Source organism: Oryctolagus cuniculus, chromosome 10 (assembly GCF_964237555.1).
Source record: "Oryctolagus cuniculus chromosome 10, mOryCun1.1, whole genome shotgun sequence".
Classification (NCBI taxonomy): domain Eukaryota; kingdom Metazoa; phylum Chordata; class Mammalia; order Lagomorpha; family Leporidae; genus Oryctolagus; species Oryctolagus cuniculus.
Genome location: NC_091441.1, coordinates 19405335 through 19420454, shown reverse-complemented (window position 1 = coordinate 19420454; position 15120 = coordinate 19405335). Strand labels below are relative to the sequence as shown.

General features: G+C 51.7%; 1 protein-coding gene across 1 annotated transcript in view; it reads left to right on the top strand.

Moving 5' to 3' along the window:
- The window catches only part of LOC100354357 (O-acyltransferase like protein), a 56221-nt gene that overhangs the window by 29769 nt on the left and 11332 nt on the right, over positions 1 to 15120 (top strand). The window contains exons 7-9 of the mRNA XM_051851882.2: positions 493 to 595; positions 6846 to 6947; positions 14894 to 15059. Coding sequence (XP_051707842.2) covers positions 493 to 595; positions 6846 to 6947; positions 14894 to 15059 — 371 coding nt within the window. The remainder of the gene's footprint in view (positions 1 to 492; positions 596 to 6845; positions 6948 to 14893; positions 15060 to 15120) is intronic.

The window sequence follows — 15120 nt, the reverse complement described above, 5'->3', positions numbered from 1 at the left end:
GTACCAGTCAGGCAGCGGCTGCCGGGTGAGCAGGGAGCCCTGAGTGCTGTATTTGCATCATCCAAGGAGCTGGGTGCTTCTCATTACGCTTCATGAGGCCATAAGCTGACGTTTGTTTTTCTCCCTGAAGAGCAGGCAGACGTAGAGAACCACAGCGTGCTGGTAAGGCTGGTAAGGAGTCAGTGGGTCCCGGCCTTCTCCCTGGCGCTGCAGCCTGAAGCCTCCCATCAACAGCGGTGGCGGCCTCTCAGGAGATGTCAGTGTTGAGGGAATGTCCCGGAGACAGACCCAGGACAGCACAAAGCCACAGTTAGGGACCCCAGTCTCCACCTCTTATTTCCGATCTAAGTTCTCCCCTTGAGAGAGTTACACTGGGTTTTGAAGCCCTGGCACATACCACCATGCACCTTCAGCGTTTTCTGGAGGGCGAGATCACACGACTTGCTGCTATTAAACAAAGTCACGCCTTTTTCTTCTTTCTGTCTACTACAGATAATGTGCTTGAATGGAGGACGAGGGTGCTTCAAAACCCACTGCACCTCTACTCTCGCAGCGGCCCGTTCTATCTCGGGGTTGATTCGTTTTTCCTGATCAGGTAAGGAGGTCAGGCTGTCTTGTTGTTTGTTTTGGGATTTGTGCACTTGTCTGTGCGCCTGTCTTGTGCGCTTGTGTGCTCACTTCAGTGAGAAAAGCCAAACGGCCCACATTCACTCACTGGGCCTTTGCCTCTGTCCCATTCGACACAGTGTGGTTGTCACAGGCTACCCTCTATTGTATCTCTGTTTAATAAGTGAGTTAGGTCGGCTTACAAAATGGGTCTTTCACAAAAGTTGATCTTACTTATCCAAACTGTTTATTTTTAGGGTTCTCAAAATTTTAATCCATAGACAAGATGTCTGATGAAGTTTCCAATTCTCATTCCAGTGAAATGTGAAAAATTAAGAAAGCGGCGTGGTATTTCATAAGGCTATGTTTATTTAAATTAACGATTAAGAGCTAACATGTCTGAATTACTTGAGAAACACCAGCCTGTGTGCTAGGTACTTTTCTTTTACTCCTTGTGACATCCCTGTGCAGTAGGGGTCACTGTTAAAGGCCCCACTTCTTTTTTTAAAATGAGGTGAAATCCACATAACATAAAAGTAAGCCCTGGAAGCACATTTAGTACATTCACAGTGTCGCATGGCCACCTCTGTCTTATTCCTGAACACCTTCGTCAGCCCAAGGCAAACCTGATGCTCGTCAAGCAGTCACTCCCAGGCCCTATCCCCCATAGTTCCTGGAAGCCACAGTCTGCTTCTTGCCTCTCTGGATGCACCCATTCTAGACAGTTCATGGCAGTGGAAACATGACAAGTGGCCGTGGTGCCTGGCTTCTTTCATTTGGTGCGACCTTTCTGAGGTTCGGCCATTTGTAACATGGATCGGCATTCCATACCTTTGTATGGCTGACAAGTGTTCCACTCACTGCACAGACAGACCACAGAGCCCTCATGTAAAGACCAGGAAGTTGAGACTGAGGGCATCGTCCTGGTGGTGGCCCTGGGATCCGCACCCAGCCAGCCACGTTCCAGCACCCACTGTGTTGGCCACTGTACTGTCCTGTCTACATCTTTGGGGCAAAATATCCCTTCCTTCATAGAAAGATGGCAACAGCGGACGGAATGCATACAGCCATCCAGCCACCTGTTCCTGAATGCCTTCATGCCAGGCCTCGTCCTATGCCTTAAGGATACATCGATGGAGCAAACTTCCATCAGCAGGGATGCTCGTACAGAGGCCAGGCCCTTAGCGGTCAACAAACAAGACACAGTCGGATAAATCTCAGGAAGGAAATAGATAGAACCGCAGGAAGGAACCAGCCCTGGGGAAAGCTGGGAGAAGAAAGTTTCGGGCAGAGGGATCAACTAGTGTGAAAGTGCGAAGGCAAGAGTCAGGGAGCCTCGTGCAGGGAGGAGAAAGGTCGCTGCAGCCCGGTGGCTGCGAGGGAGAAGAGGGGAGAGGCAGAGAGCGCAGGGCCGGGGAAGAGTCCTGGAGGCACCGGAAGTCACTGGGCTGGTTTAACGTGGAAAGTAGCATGCTCTCACTTATTTTAAACACTGTCGCTCTGGCTGCTGTGTGAATAATAGACCTCATGAGGACAGGTACGGAAGCAGGAGACTTTGCTCAATTTGAGACAAGCTAAGCTGGGGGTCGGTTGGCGGCTGGGATAGAGAGAGAAGGTGGCACTCGGGATACGCTTTACAGGTGGAACTGTCAGACTTGTGGCTGGTTCAGATGTGAAGTGTGAAAAAGAGGGAGGAATTGGAACCATTTTTAGGTTTCAGTCTCAGCGGGAGGAGATGGTGGTGGCATTCACTGTGATGGGAAAGAGTGGCGAGGACGCAGGGTGCAGAGGGGAGGTCCAGTGTCTATTTTGGACGTGTGAAGATGAAAGGGCCCTGTAGGGGTCCCATCAAGCTGTCAGCGGACCAGCTGGCTATTAAGGGGAAAGCTCAAGGTTGGAGATGGGAGTTTTGGGGTCTCTGGCAGAGAGGCAGCATTTAAAACCATGGTGTTCAATCTGATCCCTCTAGGAGGGACGGCAGACTGGAACTGAATACCAGGACTTGTGCCTTCCAAGCTTTAGGTGCTGGGAAGGGGAGGGGAGCCCACAGAGGAGTTGGGAAGTGAGTAACATTAAATGGTGGCCGGCGCCGTGGCTCACTAGGCTAATCCTCCGCCTTGCGGCGCCAGCACACCAGGTTCTATTCCTGGTTGGGGTGCCGGATTCTGTCCCGGTTGCCCCTCTTTCAGGCCAGCTCTCTGCTGTGGCCAGGGAGTGCAGTGGAGGATGGCCCAAGTCCTTGGGCCCTGCACCCCATGAGAGACCAGGAGAAGCACCTGGCTCCTGGCTCCTGCCATCGGATCAGCGCGGTGCACCGGCCGCAGCGCGCCAGCCTTGGTGGCCATTGGAGGGTGAACCAACAGCAAAGGAAGACCTTTCTCTCTCTCTCTCTCACTGTCCACTCTGCCTGTCAAAAAAAAAAAAAATTAAATGGTGGGCACAGGAAGACCCCATAAGGACCAGGAGAAGAGAGCTAGCTGCTCAAGGAGGATGGGTGTGGCCAATGGGGCGCAGCACCTATGAGCTGAACGTGTGAAGAGAGAATCATTGGATTTCTCAACTGGAGGCCTTTTGGTGAAGGAGGGGAGAAGACGGGGCATGTGGGCACCAACATTTAGCGTGTAAGGGGAAAAGAAACGGAGTGGCGCTGCACAGTTTACGGGGCTCAGAGCGGGCCGGTTAAAGGAAAGGCATTCACGACACATCTGCAGTGTGTTGGGAATGATGGGAAAGAACGGGACAAGCTAACGGGTGCTGTTCATGGCCGACAGCAGCCGCAGAGCCACGTTTGCATAAGAGCTCCCATTAAACAGTTTGTATAAGGCTATGCAGTTCGAAGGTGGGTAAGCCTTTGGGTTAGGAAAGAGCAGTCCCAAGCTGGCAGAGCAGTAGGAATCACCGTGTGCTTCCTGCAACCCTCTCCTCACTGCTATCCTGGGTCCCTCTTCTCCTCGAGGGCCTACACAGCCGGGCCTTCATGGTCCAACTACCTACAATGAACCTACCCTGAACCTACCCAGCAGTCTCTGCTTCATCTTCCTGGGCCTATTTATTTTTTCTCTTTGCCTGACATGCTACGGATGCCACGTTTGATGAACTGGTTGCTTGTGTGTCTGTCGATGATGGATTGTCGAGCAGGACTGTTTTCCATCGTGTGTGCCTCTGTGTCACCAGGGCCTGGAGTGGGGCTGGCCAATGCCCAGCACTCAGTGTATTGTTGTTGATGGGGATGACTCCTGGTTTTATCTCAAGGCTCTGCTGTGAGAGTTCCTTGTGGTATTGCTGAGAAGGTAGGGTGCAGAGACCCACCATGGGAGCAGCAGGTCATGCTGGGAGGTGGCCAAGGTGACAACAGAGTAACTCAGACAGGTAGGGGTCAGAGTGCACAGCTGGCGCCAAAGCCAGCAGTGCTACAGGCACCACTGGGCACCCAGCTTTCTGAGAGGGCACCTCTGGGTGTGGCCAGGCAGGTGAGGTACAAACACAGGGGCCCGGGTAGCCCCTGGAAGCTGGGGAGCTCTGTCCACAGGGCAGCAAAGACCAGGGCCCTGCTCCCTGCAAGGGGAGGGTCAAGAACAAGGTAGAGAAGGCACCACATGCAGGGTGGGGCGGAGTTCCAAGCCCTGGGAGCGGGATGGCAGGGACAGATCAGGATGGCTGGGGCTAAAGCCAAAGCGAAGTGTGGGGCCTGGGAAATCTGCCACTTGGAGGCCAGGAGGAAGGGACGGAGGCCACTGGTCATCGCTGGGCCACCAGTGGGAATTGGAGATGACAAGTACACAGTACAGGGCAGGACTGCACAAACACTGAACGTCCCACATACTGAAAATACATAAGGACCACACATACTATGTCTGGGGAGGTCTGAGACCAGGGAGTGCCACGAACCGGGTTCTGAACGCGGTCCCTTCTGAGGGTGTTGTGATGTTAGCAACGCAAATTCTCTGGCCCCACGCTGCAGCCACTGAACTAGACTGAGGGTGGGGACCGGTGACTGGGCTGTCACAAGTGCTCCAGGTTATACTGATGCCTGAGGCCGAGAAGCTGGTGTGAGCGGGGCTGGGGGGGCTTAGGGGGCAGAGGCAGAGGAAGCCGGGCAGTCTGAGGTCAGCATAGAGGCAAAGAAACACACCCCTTTCCTCTTTACCCCGGTTTCTATCCATTTCTCTGTGTTTCCTTCAGTTATTATTATTATTATTGTTGTTGTTGTTGTTATTTTACTCCTTTGGGAGTTACACATTCTTTTATTTAAAAATTTCCTTTGAGTATGAACTATTCCTACCAGTAATATTTATTATTGCCACCATGCTAAGAGCTTGAAATCTTTTACCCCATGTGATTCTCACCACAAGCCCACCAAGCTGGCACCAATACCACCCCCATTTTACAGATGAGAAATTTGACATTTAGAGAGGAGATAATTTGCTTACGTCTCTACAGCTAGAGAGGACAGAATCAGACTTTACGTCTGTACATTGGGCTTCTGAGATCTGAAATCCAAAATGCTCTAAAATCTGAACCTTACTGAGTGCTGACGTAACACCACGTCTGGAAACTTCCACCCTCACCTCATAGGGTTGGTTATAGTCAAAACACAGGCACAGTGAAAATACTATGCGAAATACCTTCAGACTGTGTGTATAATGTGTATATGAAACAAATTAACTTCATGGGTACACTCAGGGTCCCATTCCTAAGACACCTCATGTGTATATAGGCACAGGTTCCAAAATCCAAAAAAGCCTAAAATCTGAAATCTGAAGCACTCCTGGCTGTCATCATTTGGGGTAAGGAGTAGTCCACCTGTAGTTTGTTCCACATGAGAACCACACTTTCACCACCGTGTCACTGATACTTACACGGTAAAGCCACAGCGGTCTCAGCATTGTGTGGAAGAACCAGTAGGTGACGATGTCGGAACCCTTTTCTGCCTCTTGTCTGACCTCACACTTCCACACTCATGATTTTCCCTTTCTCAGTCTGCTCAGGCGTTGGGGTGCCAGCCCTTGTTCACAGCTGCTTCACTGTTGCTCTTTCTCGATGCCCTGTCTTTCTGAAGGTTGGGAGGTGGGGTGTCTCTGCACAGAATGAAACCCAGGCTTTTAGCAGCTATGCTGGCAGAGGGGGAGCCAGTCACACTGAAGAGAAAGGATTATCCCAGTTCACCCTTTCCTGAAATTAGGAGTCAGCATTGGCTGCCCTACTTCCACCCCTTATACAGTAAGTGCTGTCCCTATTATCATGGATCCAACTTGCCTCTCTTCAAAAGGAGATCTAGAGGCAGAGACCAAAGACATCATCCAGCCTTCGGGACCCCTTCCAAGTCCCTCCCAACACACAGTCTTGTTTTGCAATAGGAAATACATTTGCTCCTTGGGGATACACCCACCAGCATCATTGCTACAAACGTCAAAAGACTTGCTTACCGTCAAGCTGAAACTCAAAGGCATGACCTCAATTTCTGTAGCCGAACATTCTGGGTAATGAATCAGCCGTCAGGATCTGTTGGCTAAGAATTCCATCTGGTGTCCTGGGAAACCCCCTGCTGACCTCTGAGTCTCACTTTCCCTGCTAGGGAAGCAGCCGTAAGATTTCTCTTTTACCTAATAGGACTGCTTATTCATCTACTCAGTCATTCACTCAACAAACATTTGTGGAGACATGAAAGTACTTAGAAAAGGAAGGGGCACCAGAGAAACGGAAGGCTTTGACATGATTTACAAGAGCACCTGGTAGTCGTTAGCATTGTTGGGCAGACATTTCTGGCTCTCCGTCCTCCAGGCACTTGGCAACATTCCACTTTCCGGCTGCCCTTGTGGCTGGGTGGGCCACACCCCCATCGCTAACCAGCACGTGGTACCTTGTATGGCCATTATGTTAAGCTCTTTAAACACTCATAGAAAGAGCTTTAGACACATCAGTTTCAGGCTGGGATACTTAATTGTTCGTTTGAACCCCTCCTCCCCAGAACTCCCTTGCCCTCTGCTGTGATCACTGCTGTGCTTTCAGACAGCAGCCCCTCTGTCAGCCCAGGTCTTATAGTGAGGAAGACACTGAGACTGAGGTGACTGGCCATGGCATGTAGCACAAGCAGGAACAATGCTAGTGATTTAAGACTTGGGGGTGCTTTGCTTCTATAGCATAACTTACTCTACCATGATTGGGACAACCAAATTGATCAGCCAATGAACTACATGATTGACAAGTAATTCCTGTGACTTTACTTTTTGTTTTCTTAGTGGTTGGCTAAGTGCAAGGTCATTTCTAAAGATGCAAGAGAATTCAGACAAAGGAATAACACCCAAGGTCATACTCAGATACTTTTTCAATCGCCTTATAAGGTAGGTTTATTTTTATAATTTCTCAATTTATTATTGCTATGCAATTATTTGTTTTTTCACGCTTTAACCCTATTTTGAAAGAACTTCTGAAGAAAAATAAATTGAAATAGTTTTCTCTCTTAAATACAGCAAACTTTTGCCAATTTAAAATGGTTAAAATTCTATTATGACCAACAGCATGAAAATTGGTGGCTTCCACTGGGAAAAACATCTTTACTACTCAGCTGATGAGAAGTAGATTACAATAAATACACTGTCAGATTTCCATGAAATTTATGTTCAACAGAAGTTGTTTGCCAGAAAATTAGTAGTAACTGGGTCCTGTAAATCAGGAGAGGAGCTGGCGTCTCCTTTAGAAATGTGTGGGTGGGTGAAGCTGAAATTCCAGTGCTGGGGCAGGATATGACGTCAGCACTAGCAGGGTTAGCAGGGATGGAAGACGACAGTCAACGTTAATGGAGAAAAGGCAACTTCCACTCCTGTAATCCAACCCTTTGGTTTATCCATTTGCTAAACGGTGGTCACTCCTTGTTAGCCCATGTGGTCACAGAGTGGGAAGAGGCCTGTGGAAACAATCTTTGGGGCTAGGAAAATGGAGCTGGCAAGAGGGGACTCTGTCCTCTGCTGAGTTTGCGTGCTGGCTCCGTCACTAACAGCTGCGGGACGTTCAGTGTCACAGCATCTCTGTGCTTGAGCCTCTCATCTCTGTGAGAATAAAGTACACAGTGGCGCTTACTTCGTAGACTGCTCTTATGTAATGGACTTGAAAAGCGCTTGACCTTGGCCCTCAACCTGTTGTTTACACCGTTCACCTTTTCCTCTAATAGGTTAAGGATGAGGATAAGCCAAGGAATGGGTCTTTTTTGATTTCTTTCCCATGTTCTTTATGGTTTCTTCTAAGCTCTGTCAAACCTAGCCATTCTCCTGGGAAGGACATATTTTCATTCTTTCAACATTTTGGGGGTCAAGGACTGGGGTAGGCAGCCTGTTCTTCCCCAAGGTTTTCTGAGGAGAGGGCAAATCCTCATGGTGCTAAATGCTCAGATGGGTTAGTCAGGGGCTGGGGTGAAGGATCCAAGGCATGGCAGGGCCTTCCTGGAAACCTACTTCTGGGGAAAGAGGAGGCTGGGACTGAGGAGTGAGAAGTGGTTTTCCAGGCACATGGAACAGTGGGGTGGCAGAAGGAACACCGGGTGGGAGTGAGGTGCTGGTGAGGATTTGGGGGGCAAGGTGGAGGCAAGGACCTCAGAGTATCAACTTTTGTATAATCTGGGCAGGAAAGCAGGGTTTTGGGGCTGGTGACTGGCAGTGGGGACAGCAAGAAAGTCCAGAACCAATGAGTTTTCTGACCTGGGCAACATGGTGATGATGGGGGCATTCTTGGAAACTCTGGAACAGCAGCAGATGAGAGTGGTTGCTAAGAAGAGAGGGAGTTCACAGTGGACACAACTTTGTTGAGAACTGGTACAGGATGGCCGAAACCCCTCCGCAGTCTGACCTCACCCTCAGTAAGGCGACAAAACAGTCAGCTTCTGGCCATGTGGATGCTCTCATGCATGCTAGAAGACACTGTTGCTACCAGCTTACGAGTTACTAGTATAAAAGGACACGGGGCAAAATCATTCGCTTGCTCACACCTTCTGAACTCACTGAGAGCCCATAACATGTCAACCCCTGGGGATTCAGTGTTTTATTCATTCTTAAAATTTTCACTTTTTTAAAGATTTATTTTTTATTTATTTGCAAGGCAGAGTTACAGAGAGAGAGAGGGAGAGAGGGAGACAGAGTGAGAGGAGATCTTCCGTCTGCTGGTTCACTCCCCAAATGGTCACTCAGCCAGGGCTGGGCCAGGCTGAAGTCAAGAGCCAGGAGCTTCCTCCAGGTCTCCCATGTGAGTGCAGGGGCCCAAGGACTTGGGCCATCTTCTTCTGTTTTTCCCACGCACACTAGCAGGGAGCTGGATTCGAAGTGGAGCAGCCAGAACTTGAACTGGCACTTACATGGGATCCCAGTGTAGCAGGATTTGTGTACCAAGACAAGGCACCAAGGCCTCTTAACAGAATGCAGTCTTTTATTATGATGGCATAGGGCCACAGGTGGAATTTCTTATGCAAAATCCTGAGCCCCAAACAAAGAAGGGTTTTTCCTTATATATGGTTTTAGCCTTTTTGTTTAGCTCTTATATGTTTACCTATATACATTTGATTGGATATTCTAACACTACTTGGCAGCCACAGGATTGATACAATACCTCACATGCCAACGTAGTTCACTGCAGATAGAGATTTTTATACACATACTGAAACATCTGCTGTCCGGCAGGGGTTACCATCATCGCTCTGTACTAACAAGCAGAACCTGACATGGTTACCCAGGAGCAGGTAACTGCAGCTGAAGCATTCATTGGCAAGCAGATAACAACTAATTTCATTCTCAGGACAGACACCTCCCTTTTCTTTTTCTGATCTTGGGAAGGTTTTTACCACAGCTTGAATCAGTTAGAAACAAGCCTAATTAAAAGACAAAGGTCTGGGCTATGCTGGCATTGCAGGCACAGCTTAACTCATTTTGCCACAACGCCAACCCCAATTTCTACTTCTATTTGAAAGGCAGAGAGACCAAGACACAACTGCAAAGAGATCTTTCATTTGCTGGTTCATTTCCAGTGTCTGCAATAGCCAGGGCTGGGCAGGCCGAAGCCAGGAGCTGGGGGGCTCCATCCAGGTCCCCGTGTGTGTGTGTGGGGGGGCTCCATCCAGGTCCCCGTGTGTGTGTGTGTGGGGGGCTCCATCCAGGTCCCCGTGTGTGTATGTGGGGGCTCCATCAAGGTCCCCGTGTGTGTGTGTGGGGGGCTCCATCCAGGTCCCCATGTGTGTGTGTGTGTGTGGGCTCCATCCAGGTCCCGTGTGTGTGTGTGGGGGGGGGGGGCTCCATCCAGGTCCCCGTGTGTGTATGTGGGGGCTCCATCAAGGTCCCCGTGTGTGTGTGTGGGGGGCTCCATCCAGGTCCCCATGTGTGTGTGTGTGTGTGGGCTCCATCCAGGTCCCCGTGTGTGTGTGTGGGGGGGCTCCATCCAGGTCCCCGTGTGTGTGTGGGGGGGGGCTCCATCCAGGTCCCCATGTGTGTGTGTGGGGGGGCTCCATCCAGGTCCCCATGTGTGTGTGTGGGGGCTCCATCCAGGTCCCCGTGTGTGTGTGTGGGGGGCTCCATCCAGGTCCCCATGTGTGTGTGTGTGGGGGCTCCATCCAGGTCCCTGTGTGTGTGTGTGGGGGGGCTCCATCCAGGTCCCCGTGTGTGTGTGTGTGTGTGGGCTCCATCCAGGTCCCCGTGTGTGTGTGGGGGGCTCCATCCAGGTCCCCGTGTGTATGTGTGTGGGGGGGGGGCTCCATCCAGGTCCCCGTGTGTGTGTGTGTGTGTGTGTGTGTGTGGGCTCCATCCAGGTCCCGTGTGTGTGTGGGGGGGGGGGCTCCATCCAGGTCCCGTGTGTGTGTGTGGGGGGGGGCTCCATCCAGGTCCCCGTGTGTGGGGGGGGCTCCATCCAGGTCCCCGTGTGTGTGTGTGGGGGGCTCCATCCAGGTCCCCGTGTGTGTGTGTGTGTGTGGGCTCCATCCAGGTCCCCGTGTGTGTGTGTGTGTGGGGAGCTCCATCCAGGTCCCCATGTGTGTGGGGGCTCCATCCAGGTCCCCGTGTGTGTGTGTGTGTGGGCTCCATCCAGGTCCCCATGTGTGTGTGTGTGGGCTCCATCCAGGTCCCTGTGTGTGTGTGTGTGTGGGCTCCATCCAGGTCCCCGTGTGTGTGTGGGGGGGCTCCATCCAGGTCCCTGTGTGTGTGTGTGTGGGCTCCATCCAGGTCCCCGTGTGTGTGTGTGTGGTGCTCCATCCAGGTCCTCGTGTGTGTGTGTGGGGGGGCTCCATCCAGGTCCCCGTGTGTGTGTGTGTGTGTGGGCTCCATCCAGGTCCCCGTGTGTGTGTGTGCGGGGGCTCCATCCAGGTCCCCGTGTTTGGGGGGGTCTCCATCCAGGTCCTTGTGTGTGTGGGGGGGGGGTCTCCATCCAGGTCCCCGTGTGTGTGGGGGGCTCCATCCAGGTCCCCGTGTGTGTAGTGTAGACTTCAGTTACTTGAGTCTGAATCTGCTGCCTCTCAGGGGGGATTGGAGTGGAGGAGCTGGGGCCGGAAGCAGGCACCCTGATGTGGAATGTGGGTATCCAGAGCAGAGACTTAATCCACCTGTAAGTGCCTGCCCCTTCCTATTTAAAATTAAAGAAAGACCAGCATTTTAATAAACCTGCAGAAGTGCCTTCTAGCATGGAGTTACATTCTCATGAATCGAGGTAGACAGTGAAGAGACAAATACGCAACATTTGGTTGCAGTGTCTAACACACGTCTGCAGCGGTGATGAGCGCCATAAAGCGAGGGTTTGGAGAAGGAGGCGAGGCGGGTCTTCCTTTGGAAGGATAATCGGGACAGGAAGGAAGGAAGGAAGGAAGGAATGTCCCAAGCAAAGATCGGCGCACTCAGAGGAACTAGAGCACAAGGTGCTGATGGGGACTGGGGCTGCATTTGAAGAGCCCCAGAGACCACAGGTGCTCTGTGCTGCGCAGGGAGTAACACACAGAGCAAGAGGTGATGAAGTCCCATGGCCATGGGTAGTGGAGAGACTGCAAGGGAGCAGTGGCCAAAGTCGGGAGGCCAACGAGAGCTGCTGCAAGTTCTAAGAAAACCCAAAGCCCAAACTTCTAGGGGTGAATCCACAGGGGTGATCTTAACAGAGGAAGTGCTGCAGCACCCTGGATAGCTCAGATGATGGGTGCACCTCGCAGGCTCACTTCCCACAGGACACTGTTGCTAGTTCTTACACAAACCTCCTCTGTATTTAAAAGCATTGCCCACCAGCACCACAAGGTGGCACTCTGCTGCACTGCTCCCACTTGACTTTCAGGGAATGATATAACCTGGGACTCTCCTACATTCGCAGACAAGGGCCCACCTCGCCAGTTACCAGAAGTTACCACCAGGTACCTGACCAGTCACTGTTAACAGGCACAGAGTGGCCAGCACCACGGCTCACTAGGCTAATCCTCCACCTGCGGGGCTGGCACACCAGGTTCTAGTCCCGGTCGGGGCGCCGGATTCTATCGCGGTTGCCCCTCTTCCAGGCCAGCTCTCTGCTGTGGCCCGGGAAGGCAGTGGAAGATGGCCCAAGTGCTTGGGCCCTGCACCCTCATGGGAGACCAGGAGAAGCACCTGGCTCCTGGCTTCGGATCAGTGCGGTGCGCTGGCCACAGAGGCCATTGGGGGGGAACCAACAGCAAAGGAAGACCTTTCTATCTGTCTCTTTCACTGTCCACTCTGTCAAAAAAAAAAAAAAAAAAAAAAAAAAAAGGCACAGAGGTGATTTCGCAGGTTTTGTTGTCATCTTAAACAATGACACAATGTATCATTTATTTGTGGGAATATGGCACTAAAATGTAAGTTTATCTTTGTGTAAGTGTTTTTTGGAATCTGTGCCTAGTTGTTTAATAATATGCATTAGCCATGACCCTTCTGAAGACCCCTGGTACGTGTATTTCTGTGCACCTGCACGGTGTGTTTATGGGGTAAATTCCTGCCAGTAGAGTTGTGGTCTATGTGTCTACCGTTTGGAGGTGCTCTGAGGACGCCTGCTGTGTCCTACTTGAGCGAAAACGATGCTGAATTTTAAAACGTATTCCTTGAAGAAAGGGCGCTGACTTCGGTCCACTCAGAATCCATGGCAGAATCTTAAGCCGCTCCGGGCCACACCCTGCGCTGTCCAGGAAGCCGTCAGATGTAAGCAGCCAGGGAGTGAGCTATAGGCTGGCTCTGGAGGCCTAGCAAAAGAAAAAGAAAACAAAGCAACAGCTCGTTCATCATTTTTCTGGGGGCCCGTGTTGTGGTGCTCAGGATTAAGCTGCCACTTGGGTGGAGGTGTCCCGTAGCAGAGTGCTGGCTTGAGTCCTGGCTGCTCTGCTTCCTGCTAATGTGCCTGGGAAGGCAGTGGTTGATGGCTCAGGTGCGTGGGCCCCTGCCATCCAAGTGGGAGACCAGGATAACTCCCAGCTTTGCTCTGGCCCAGCCCTGGCCATGTGGCCATTTGGGGAGTGAACCAGCAGATGGAAGACCTTTCTCTCTCCCCCTATCACTCCATGTGCTATATTTCAAATAAAAAAATAAATCTTTGAAAATAATTTTTATATTGTTTACTTATCTAAAGTGGTCATATTTGGGATATATTGGGCTAAATAAATATTAAAATGGGTCGTAATTTTTTTTTTAAATGTGGCTAATGGGGCCAGTGTTGTGGTGAAGTGGGTAAAGCCGCTGCCTGCAATGTCAGCATACCATATGGGCACCAGTTCATGTCCCAGCTGCTCCACTTCCAATCCAGCTCCCTGCTAATGGCCTAGGAAAAGCAGCAGAACATGGCCCAAGTGTCTGGGCTCCTGCCACCCATGCAATAGACCCAGAAGAAGTTCCTGGCTCCTGGCTTTGGCCTTGCCCAGCTCTGGTTGGTGTAGCCATCTGGGGAGTGAAACAGAAGATGGAAGATCTCTCTTTCTCCCCACCCCTCCCATATCTCTGACTTTCAAGTAAATAAATCTTTTTTAAAAAAATATATGGATAGTAGAAAACATAACACAGGTGGCACCAGCCCAGGCACTGTGCACCTCTCCTATCATCCCTGTGGCTGTTTACTGTGCTACTTGGAAGGAGGTGGGGTCTGAAGGAAAGAGGAAGCAGTAAGACAAGGGAGGGAGGGAGAGGGGTTGGTTTTCACCTGTGAAGCCACGTGGAAAGAACTGATGTGGATCTGAGCACCGCTGTGGGGCTGGATGACCTCGTGCAAGTCACCCCAGCTTCCCTGACCTGCACTCTCCTCTTCAGTAAGATGGGGACAAAGCCTGCTGACAGGACGACTTCAGGGTTTAGAAATAGCCCAAAAGCTTCTAACACAGTAGCTCCCGCGCAGCCACCTGCGGCATCGCCCTGTCTTCGTTAACGACAAACCACATAGGGGACGTGGTCCCACATAAAGACGAAGGGGCTGAAAATTTCCCATCACAGACGGACGTAGCCTCCGTAACACAGCACAGTGCAAGGCTCCTTGTGCCGAGGCTGGTATGAACAGTCTGTTCAGACACACATGTACCACGGTGTTGGGACTGCTTACCTAGAATGTCCCATAGAGCAGCAAGCAGCACGGGTCTGTAGCGTAGGAGCCAAAGGCCGTACCCGCTAGGTTCATGTTAGGGTTCTCTATGCTGTTCACACAAAGATGAAATTGCCCTAAGAAGCATTGCTGGCCGGCGCCGCGGCTCACTAGGCTAATCCTCCGCCTAGCGGCACCGGCACACTGGGTTCTAGTCCCGGTCGGGGCGCCGGATTCTGTCCCGGTTGCCCCTCTTCCAGGCCAGCTCTCTGCTGTGGCCAGGGAGTGCAGAGGAGGATGGCCCAAGTGCTTGGGCCCTGCACCCCATGGGAGACCAGGAGAAGCACCTGGCTCCTGCCTTCGGATCAGCGTGGTGTGCCGGCTGCAGCGCGCTGGCCATGGCGGCCATTGGAGGGTGAACCAATGGCAAAGGAAGACCTTTCTCTCTGTCTCTCTCACTGTCCACTCTGCCTGTCAAAAAAACAAAAACAAAAACAAAAACAAAAAAAAAAACAACATTGCTGAGTGTATCTGGCTGCTTACTGGAGCGTGACTGTATGTGTGTGGCCTGCTCAACAGGTAACATGTCTTCACCAGCAGCACCTGAGCCCGCACATGAATGACCTTGACCACACGTGCTGGAGGAGGGGGTGGGAGCTACTGCCACCACGCTGGTCCGTTTCAGAGCATCCCGCCCCCGCCTGCCCCACACCCACCGGTGTGCACCCATGTGGCCCCTGGTGCACGTCGGCTTCGCTCTCCGGCTCTTTCCTGCTAGGCTGCAGCCTCTTCACATGTACTCAGTGTGCCTGCTGGGTGGACTGTTCGCTCTTGTCCCCTGGGGACCTGTCTGGGAAGTGCCCAAGTTCCACTGGGATAACTGCCGGCAAGCGTGGTGGACGAATCTGCTGTTGCTGAACAACTTCCTGTTGGTTGGGAACGCGGTGAGTCCCGCACTGCTGGCTTGGGGAAGACAGGGGGCGCAAAGGGCTTCTCCAAGGCCAA